Source organism: Dreissena polymorpha, chromosome 6, assembly GCF_020536995.1.
Source record: "Dreissena polymorpha isolate Duluth1 chromosome 6, UMN_Dpol_1.0, whole genome shotgun sequence".
Classification (NCBI taxonomy): Eukaryota; Metazoa; Mollusca; class Bivalvia; order Myida; family Dreissenidae; genus Dreissena; species Dreissena polymorpha.
The window spans coordinates 47,494,559-47,505,670 of NC_068360.1; the positions used below are offsets into that span (position 1 = coordinate 47,494,559).

Genomic DNA, 11,112 nt, shown 5'->3' on the forward strand with positions numbered 1-11,112 from the left:
TAGAACATTGAAAATTTCGGTAAGTTTTGTGTTTAGGTCCACTTTATTCCTTAAGTATCACAGCTATTGCTTTCATACTTGCGACATTTACTTACTAGCATAAGGGGACTGTGCAGGCAAAGTTATGTAACTCTGACTGGCATTTTGACGGAATTATGGCCCCTTTATACTTAAAAAATTGAAAATTTCGTTAAGTTTTATGTTTTGGGTCGCTTTACTCCTAAAGTATCATAGCTATTGCTTTCAGACTTGGAACACTCACAAACTATCATAAGGGGACTGTACGGAACAAGTTGCATACATCTGGTTGGCATTTTGTCGGAATTATGGCCCTTTTTTGACGTAGTAACTTTGAATATATGGTTAAATTTTGTGTTTACATCCACTTTACTTCTAAAGTATCAAGGCTATTTCTTTTAAACTTCAAATACTTTCATGCTATCATGAGGGTACTGTACCTGGCCAGTTGAATTTTACCATGACCTTTGAAGGACCTTGATTCTCAAGGTCAAAAAATTAAATTTTGCAAAAATTGCCATGACGTCGTTATTTATGATCAGATTGATAGATACTTTGACAAAACAACTCTTACATGAATACTACAATAGACTCCACCCTAACCATCCCCCCCAAGAAAAACATTTTTTTTCCTTTTTTTTTAAAAGATCATCTTATAAATGATCACACCCTCACACTATACCCTGACTCCACCCCACCCCCCCCCCCCCCCCCAATTTTTTTTTTGGAAACATGGTAATAAAACAAAAATATTTATTTTTACTATGTTATTTTTGAAAGACCGTCCAACTATCCCACCCTAGAATCCCTCCCCCATAACAAAAAAAAATATTTGTATTTTGTTTTTGCATTTTTATTTCTTACTTTTGGAAAATAATGTAATAAATGACCGACCACACCCCCACACTATACACCCCTCTCACCCCACCCATCCATCTTTTTTTATTGAAGTATTGAGATTGTTCTGTTCACCTTTAAAAAGAAAAATAGATGAGCGGTCTGTACCCGCAAGGCGGTGCTCTTGTTATTATTTAATTTGAATTTCAATGCTATAAGGTTAAATTTTATTTGCATGTATATGTATCATGAATGTTGCTGGGCCAAGTGTGAGGTTGAGCACTCTAAAATCGATTTAAACCCCAAGTGCTTTGCATTGACCGTTCAAGCGGTGACGCTATCTTTATTCTTCTAGGTGTGGATGTTGTTTCGTATTGTGCCGTTCTATTTTGGCAATTTGTCACTTTCCATAAATAAAAGGACCACGAACTTGTGTATAATAAGAATGCAATACTGCTGAACCAGCTGAAGTTTCACTTCTTTATATTGATGGTAAACATTTTTATGGTAAAACTGTTATTACTTGTTAATCTATCTGCGGTAAATGCAATTGTTTAAGCACACGCGACTCTGTGATGTTGCTTGAATATTCGATAAGTTTGTCATGCTATCTCTTATCTGTTGATTATCTAATACCCCATGGGGCGTTTATGGCGATTACGCGTAGATGAAGGTACATAGAGCTACTTTAAAGTGTGTGCGCGCGTGTGTGTGTGTGTGTGCGTGTGTATGCGCCTGTGTGTGTATGTGTGTACATGGTGTCTATGGAGGAGATAATGAGAATGCTCCCCGAGTAGGGAGCGAACCCACGAAATCCCGATCGCTAGGCGGACACCTCATCCACTACACCACCGGGATAGTATATCCGAATGCCTACTGTTATGTGTATATTTATTTTTGGCATAGAATTTACTTTATTACCCAGTGTACATAGCTTTAGAATTAATTTTCAATTGTAAACACAAACCTGAAAACTATCACTCAATTTCAGAGTGAACAGCATTTGATTGTGTAGCCCCAAGATAGAAAAAGTTATCAAGAAATGGACAGACGTTAAGGTATATTAACTAATGAAATATCATGACCCTTACTTACTGACTTACTCTTACCACAAAATGATTATAAAAAATTTACAATGTCAGTCACATGTAAGATTTAAAAAATGAAAGTTAGACTGGGAGCAAAAGGTTAATTGTGTACTTTGAATTATACATAAAAACATTTATAATGAATTTGCACGGAATAATCATTGTTGTGTATTGTGTGTTTGCTGTTTTCTATTGACACATTCCAGTCCAGTTCATGTATGTAAATATTATTAACATATTCTAACATAATATTTACCATAATTATTTCTTATATTTACGTATTTGGTATCCATTCATCAGTTTTTTCGTTCAACTGTGGAATGTTTGAATTTTAGCACTATGTACTTTCTTTTCAGACGCACAACAACCATGTGTGAATGATTAGATCTCGTCCATCACATCAGTCGAACAAAAGTTGGTAAGATAATTAATCAAGTACACAGTATAAAGTTAGCACATTTATACGTGTAGGTGTGTCAATGTTACAAAACACATACAATAAATAAGGTTTAACAACGTTTTCATAATCACAAATTAATTATGTGACATAAATATCGTTATTTATGAAGTTACTTGGTTACAGATACATTTCACATTGTAATAAATGCATAATATCAAAATATCTTTGTCATTGAATGTACATGTTTGTATGTATGACAGCTCATAAAGATCGATTGTCCATATTCATTAATGAATATTTATCGTTAGATACAAGTAATTTCGCAAAATACCAAAATAAAAACATTGCATATACTTACATATGAGTCCCGCTCTGTGAGCAGGGAGGTTTAATGCATGTGCATAAAGTGTCATACGAGATTAGCATGTGCACTCTGCACAGGCTAATCAGGGACAACTTTCTGCCTAAACTGGTTTTTTGCTAAGAAGAGTCTTTCTTAAAACGAAACATATAATAAAAGCGGAAAGTGTCGTCCCTGATTGGCCTGTGCGGACTGCACATGCTAATCTGGTATGACACTTTATGCACATGCATTAAACCCCATTTTATCAGAGCGCGACTCATATATAAAGTTATTATGGTGATTTATTAAATACATGTTATTTAAAAACAAGAAACCGTCGGAGACGGGTGATGCTCCCCAAAGTTTTTTTTTCACAATATTGCACTATTTATTCAGATAAAAGGAAACGTTTTGAGGGCACAGTAGTTGGGGGGACAATAATTTTTTTATAGACAATTTCAAAGGGCCATAACTCTGTGAAAAATCATCCGACCAGAACCCGCTGATAATATGCACATCTCCTCTTGGTCGTGAAGCTTCCCATAAAGTTTCATTGAATTCCGGTCATTAGTTGCTGAGAAATAGCCCGGACAAGAATTGCACTATATGTACAGTTAATGGAAAATTTCAAAGGGCCATAACTCTGTGAAAAATCATCCTACCAGAACCCACTGATAATATGCACATCTCCTCTTGATAGTGAAGCTTCCCATAAAGTTTCTTGAATTCCGGTCATTAGTTTCTGAGAAATAGCCCGGACAAAAATTGTGCACGGACGGACAGACGCACGGACAGACGAAGCGGCGACTATATGCTCCCCTCAAAATAAATTTTCACAAAACCAATTGTAAAAATCAATTGAATATTAATTTTTTTTTAGTAATTACAAAAAAGTTATTGTTTTTTTACATGGACTTGTAGAAAATAAATTAACGAGTATACATAAGCTAAATTAACATATTGGATTACTTATGTTATTTTACCAGTCATATTCATTCATATATAATCATTATAGGAAATCCGCGAGACAGTGCATGTGAGGCCCAGTCAGAATTTCCAAACTCTGTGGAAGGGGATTAGTTGTATCAGATATCTGTTGAGAGTTGTAATAATTATAATTCTTATTTAACTGAGCTTTGTGTGGTGAATGTATACCTCTATAGAAAGACATGTTGTGGGAGCTGATTATGTTATACCATTACCTATTTATCTTTTCATTTAATCAATTATGTACCGGTATATAATTTATGTATTATGTATGTTTTACATCTAGAAATACAAAAATGTCCATTTCTATTTGTCAATTTCACATATTCAATGTCATTTTATTAGATGAACATTCAATTTGAATAAAGAACTGTTTTTCACTTTCTGTTCTGAGAGAGCATTTTGTTTGAAAATGTTCTAAGTTTTTTTTCCACCGTTTGCCACTCAGTTTTTCTTGCAAAATTTTCTAAGAGCCATTTTCTCCTATTCAAAATGTACATTTTCCACTTCAAAAATAGACTAAGTCCAATTTTTCACCGTTTGCCATCAAATTTCCACCGTTTTACATCGAATGCCACTGTTGATTTCCATCGATTAGTGGAAAACGATGGCATTTCACCATTTTCCATCGTTTTCCATCGAATTTTCACCGTTTGCCACACTTTTACATGGCAAACGATGGCATTTGGTGGAAATCTGTGGCAAATCTAGAGACGGGTATTTGGGTCATCTAGAGTAAAAAAGTAGGTCACTAGGTCAAAAACTAGGTCAAATAATAGAAAAACCTTGTGTAGACAATAGAGGTCGCAGTTTTCATCCAATCTTTATGAAATTTAGTCAGAATGTTTATCTTGATGAAATCTGGGTTGGGATTGCAGGGCTCAACATTAACCTAAAAACCAACATATGCCGGGCAAGTACTTAGAAAATCTACTTGCCCTGAACATAACGCCACTTGCCCAAACATGAAATATCGCATTAACTGTAAACCTGATATTTTTTAATAGAGATCAAAATGATACACCACAAAACCTTTTTTATTTTTGCACTTTTAACAAAATGATTACAGCAATTAAAGATTTTGCAGACTTACAGTAAAGCCGAAGCTAAATAAACTAGAAATTTCTCGTCTGCTAACAGTACTGTAAACAACACGTGAACCGTAACAAAAATGTCAATTGACGTTAAGCAAAAGATTGTTGAAAATGTATGTTGCAAAATATGAAATATATATATATCGAAGCTATTTGTTGTTGTTTTTATATAGTTATATAATTTTAGTAGTTTTCTTCGTGACTGAAAACACCAACGATGTTATTTGTAACTGAATATTAATGAAAAAGATAAACACAATAGCATTTGAACACAGATGCTTGGAATCCCAAGCCATTTACGGTGTTTGGTTCCTTAGTTTGGAAATGCATGCGCACCATGCGTAGTTAGTTCGGACTTCCGCAAACAACAATCGCCGAGGTAAATTCGTGCATTAGGCAAATCGTTCGTGATTATTTGTACTATTTAACCACAGAAACACACGTTTATCTTTGTTCTTTTGTGCACTTGCCCAGGCGGACAACTAGATTATAAAATAACTTGCCCGGACCCAATTAACTTATACTTGCCAGGGGCAATCGGACAACCGTTAATGTTGAGCCCTGGATTGTAGTTGGGTCATCTGGGGTCAAAAACTAGGTCATTAGGTCAAAAACTAGGTCACTAGGTCAAATAATAGAAAAACCTTGTATAGACCATAAAGGTCACAGTTTTCATCCAATCTTTATGAAATATGGTCAGAATGTTTATCTTGATAAAATCTGGGTTGGGATTGTATTTGGGTCATCTTGGGTCAAAAACTAGGTCACTAGCTCAAATAATAGAAAAACCTTTGGTCAGAATGTTTATCTTGATGAAAACTGGGTTGTGATTGTATTTGGTTGAGTCAGGTGAACAATTCATGGCCATCATGGCCCTATTGTTGTTTAATTTAGTCAATTGACCGAAACGTGAAAAGGTCCCTTAAAATAAGTTTGGCTACCATAGGCATAATTTTACATTCTTTATAAGTAGTGACTATATTGTATTGTTTAACAAGTATTCTTTATAAAAGCCCATGTCAAAGCCACAATTCAAGTTCAAACGTCATAACATAGCCCATCTGGAATTAGTTTTAAATAAAATGTACCATTCTTGTTAACCTGGGCAATCATTTGTACTACAGTAGACTCTGCCAATACCGGACTCTCGGAATACCGGAACTCTCCCGATTCCGGACGGTCGGGCCAGTCCCGTATTTTCTTCTTCTATTTCTTTGTTAATAAATGTTGAATAAACCGAACTCTCTGAAAACCGGAAACCGGACGGGTATCTCCGTAAATTTGGTCATTTTCAACGTAAAATATATTGAGTATACCGGACGGTCTAAATTCTCAAGATGCCCGAGGCGTGAAAATAACAATACCTAGTCAGCACAGCGAGTGCGGTGTCACACGTTTTGCTCGCTCAATTATCGATAATCGGATTAAACATACCATAAAGGTGTCAAGTCGTTACCGCGCTATGGGAGTCCGATTAAGTAATGTAAAACAAACTGTGAATGTCTATAATAGACGTGCGGTAACACCAAACAGTAAAGTGATTGACTCGATCGTTTAATTAATTATTTATTATCGCCAATGATAAACAATTTAATTAAAAAAAATAATGCATGCCGTTGCGACGATCACTTTTTTGTGATCTTCTCGGGTATTTTAAAAGATCTTATAGCCTTCTAAACATTTCAGAAAATAAGATCGTAAAGGAGAAATGTGCTTTCAAGCAGAGAGTGATCTTGGACTTTTTCGTGAAATCGTAAACTTCAAGAATAAGTAAGTTTTGAGATTATGAATATCTTAAAAAATAATTATGACGCTGTTTTTTGGCTTGTGTGTATATTTTATGAAATGTGGTACATGTATGTATTGAATAATAAATCGTGTATCTACAACAATCTTATTTGTGTCGTCACTCGCCTATCTGACAAATGCCACGTACGTACATGTATAAAGCACCACGCTCACTTTGGGATTAATCAAAACAAGTCGGTATGGATTATTTTTTTGCTTTTAATCGATAAAAAAAAATTTTTTTAAGAATGCAATTAACATCATCAGTACCTGCGTACAGTTATCACATGGTACATGTTAATGTATATGGTTTGTTTTATTTTTATGTGATTCTGTACACAATGTATACCATGTATATTTCGGCAATAAGAAAACTCTTGGTAAACCGGAACTCTCTGAAAACCGGACGATCAGGCCGGTCCCGAGACCGTCCGGTTTACAGAGAGTCTACTGTATATGTATTATGTGCTTTAAGTCAGTTTAAATTAGCACTTCTTACAATTTCATTCCAGTAGGTTAAACCCTTTCCCCGATAGATGCATATAATCCCGAGTCTATCGATTCCCCGATACATGCGTTTATTACCGTCTCTATCGATTACCGCATACATGCCAATTTTTCTGTGTCTATCCATTACCCGATAACCCGTATATTCCCAATGTCCATTTTCAAATGCAAATTCTGACTATTATTGACGACAAAAGTGCTAAAAAACGCATTAACACAGACATCCAACATTTTTCTCAAGTATCAAATGAATTTCGACATATGTTTCTATTTAAAGATTTGATGAAATAGGTGTCCAATCGGAACAAGGGTAGTCCAACATGCGTAAATAACTTAATGTGGTGTGCGCGCATCGTGTGCAGTTCATGTCCTTTTACAAATTGTAGCCACAAATAAATACATGTATATGCCCATGATATTTTCGTGTCCAGTGTTGGTCTTGACAAAAAGCCCGCGAAAATAGGTGTGGGCATATTTATTTATACACATTAACTGCGTAGCACCGACAACATTGTAAAAGCTTCGTAGTAAATTTCCATTTGAGTATCGGGGTCTCTCGCAAATGATTTTGATATTTTTCTGAATAAAATAAAAGTAATATACTCTGTATCATTTTCATATTTTAGTTCCTTCAATATTGCAACAATTATTGTACTGTATCTGATTGCACGCAAAGTGCCGTGTACAGTTCATTTTCTTTTACAACAACCAATTAACAGCGTCATCTATATTTAGATTTTATGCGATATGTACAAGTCATTTTCTGGAAATTGGAAGAAAGTAAAAGTGATTTTTCAAAAATAAACCAACGTTTTTTTTCCCATTTAATTTGTCATAATTATTTTTATTTTCTGTTGTCTGTGTATGCTTGTTTGGTTCTCTTTTGTTTTTAGCAAATTGTATGAAAATAATATCGTAATGATAAATGTATAAAGCAAGTCCCGTTTCCGAAATCATATACGAGAATTACTTCGATATGTTTAGTGACATATAAAATCATGATTTTGACAGACGACACGTGCTTATCTAAAGTTGGTGTTTTTGTAATACACAGGATATTGGATTATCGCTGCTTGATTGAGCAATAAAACAAAGACGCAGTCGGCGGTATTCAGTAGGCCTTTTGTACTGACAAACATAATAATTAATAGTGCACGTGCTTATCTAACATTTAAGGATAAAACACATGGGATACTCGACACTTTGGGCTTGTTTGGGCCATAAAACGCAATCCCCGTGGCTTTTTCAAGTACCAAACGTGTCCAGAAACTAATGAGTTCGGGTAATAAAGCACAGAGATTATGATCTGAAAACTGCATGGAGTCTGAAATGAAACAAAATGCCGACAAATCAAAAGATTAACCGCCTAATGTTTCAGTATAAAATTCGATATTTTAAGGTGGGGTTCTCACTGCATTTCCTGTTGCATTCGCATACGCTTGTATTACTATTAATATCCTCGTATTATTTGCACAAATTTATTCTGTAACCATGGCTGATTACTTAGATCAGCTTTTTGACAGTGACTCTGATGAGTCTGAGTTTTCTGGTTTCTCAGAGTTTGACTCTGATATTGAAGTCGGTGATTTGACCAATTATGACATTATTCCCGATGCTGAGGCTGCAGATGATAATTGGACAGATGACTTCAGTCCATTGAGGGTGCGTCTACACAAAATATTTGAGTACACAAAAATAAAAACATAGATTTATTGCTGTGCAAATTTGAAAATGTCAAAACATTTTTTTTCATTAGTAACCGCTAGCACCACATTATACCTATAATTATAATGCCCTAAACATAAATTATCGTAATATAATGTACATGTTATAAAATAAAATATTACACATGACACGATCATATTATAAATAATATAGTAATTTATATTATAATTGTTGATAATTATAATATAATTATGTTAATAATAATATTTATTTCTTTTTTTCATTTCAGTTTGATGAGTTCAACGAGCAGCCGGGAGAACGCCTGCCAGATGGATTTGATGTGGACACAGCCACTCCCATGGATTACTTTTGGCTGCTGTTCTCTCCGCAGCTGCTTCAGTCCATTGTGGGGCATACGAATGGTTACTTCGATTGGAAGATGGCACAGCTGGACATACCAACAGACCTTAGATGGCAGGACACAACTGAAGAAGAGATGAGGGCATTCCTGGCCATCAACATCCTGATGGGAATCAACCAGCTCCCCAATGCCGAGATGTTCTGGTCGTCCAATCCCTTCATCAACAATGCTGGAATCACCAACACCATGAAATGCAACAGGTTCCAGAAGCTGGTGCAGTACTTCCATGGTCGACTGAGCGAGGAAGGGGAGAGCCAGGATACGACAAACTCTTTTAGGTGCGACCTGTCATGGAGAGCGTCAGCCGGACATTCCAGGACATCTACACACTCAACAAGGAGGTCTCCATTGACGAGGCCATGATTGCGTTTACCGGCCGCCTCAGCTTTAGACAGTATATGCCCGCCAAGCCGATCAAGAGGGGAATCAAGGTGTGGATGCTCTGTGATGCCAGGACAGCCTTCCTTGCTCGCTTTGAGGTATACCTGGGGCCACAGAATAACCAGACGGAACATGGACTTGGCGACAACGTTGTGATGAGGCTAGTGGACCACATCTACCACTTCTTCGGCTGGTTGTTCTTCGACAACTTCTTCACAGGTATACCTCTCATGAAGGAACTCCTGGAGAAGGGCCTCTACGCCTGCGGGACTGTCAGGGTCAACAGGAAGGGATTCCTGAGCCAGTTGAAGAAACCAGCAGAGGTACGACAGCGCGGAGACTTCAAGATCATGCAGATGGGCGACACCAACCTGACTGCCACAGTGTGGCAGGACACGCGACTTGTTCACCACTTGTTCACGTTGAGGGACCCTATCGTCATTTTACCTGTACAGCGATGATGTGGAGTCAACGTCCTGCAGCTACAGTCGCCACACAGTGTGAACGTCTACAACATGTATATGGGTGGTGTCGACCTGCATGATCAGTACCGCGCTAAGTATGACGTTGGGAGCTGTTCCAAGAACTACTGGCGATACCTCTTCTGGTTTCTTCTGAACTGTTGCATAGTGAATGCCTTCATCATGTACAAACTGACGTTCCGCAGGAAAATCGGTTCACCCACCTTGATTTCCGCCTGGAACTTGTCCGGGAACTGGCTGAGGTGTTCTGCAAAAGAAAAGGTGCAGCACCAGAAGGCAGAGGGAGAGATGGCTTGGTGGAGCAGATGAACATGGGGGGCCATGTCATGTTCCGACTCTCCGACAAGACAAAGGCCTGCAAGTACCACACCTGATACCTGAAGCAGCGGAAGGAGATGAAGTTCGGGTGTGCTACTTGCGGTGTCCACCTGTGTCAGGATGGTTGCTTCGCCAGTTATCACAGTCTGTGATGAGTAATAACTTTACTTGTAATGACACTTTTTAATTTCGTTTTTGGAAAAAGTGTCATGCAATCAAGTAAAAGTTATCATGGACATTGTTGCTAAGGAAAGGACATTGGTTAGGTCATTGCTACTGTATATATTGCAACTATATTTTCTGTATTCAGATTATTATATTTTTAAAACTAAGAAGTAAATAATTTATTTAATATTTTAAATTTTATAAGCCATGAATTATAAAAATTGATTTTATTTTATTTCATTTGTCATGTAGCATTATAATTAACAAGAAATATCTTTAAAAAAGATATATGGCGTTGATTGTGGTTGCAGTTAATGAAAGGTAAAAACTTCAATGAATGAGATCAAAGATAGCGAATGTCATTTTCTGTGCAGTTCTTAGCTGCAGCAAACGCAGTACGGGATGATACGCGGAGTTTTCGCGGCTTATTTTACATTATTACATATTGCTAGTCATAAACGTATAGATACAATACAGAAAACCAAAAGAAGAATGGAAGTGAAATTAAAACATATGAGTCAACCGGCCACACGCGAAGTATCCGTATATATTTTAAATATTTATACGCGCGTTCTTCGAACAAACCTGTTTTAGTGGTTAGTCTGGCGTTTCTATTTG

The 11,112-nt window shown here is 36.6% G+C and overlaps 1 protein-coding gene across 1 annotated transcript; it reads left to right on the forward strand.

The window, feature by feature from the left end:
- The first annotated feature begins 8,553 nt into the window (after positions 1–8,553).
- Positions 8,554–10,385, forward strand: LOC127835652 (piggyBac transposable element-derived protein 4-like). Its single transcript, XM_052362090.1, has 4 exons — positions 8,554–8,724; positions 9,017–9,361; positions 9,427–9,978; positions 10,197–10,385. Exons 1-4 carry the CDS (start codon positions 8,554–8,556, stop codon positions 10,383–10,385), a joined length of 1,257 nt encoding a protein of 418 aa, XP_052218050.1.
- The last annotated feature ends 727 nt before the right edge of the window (positions 10,386–11,112 follow it).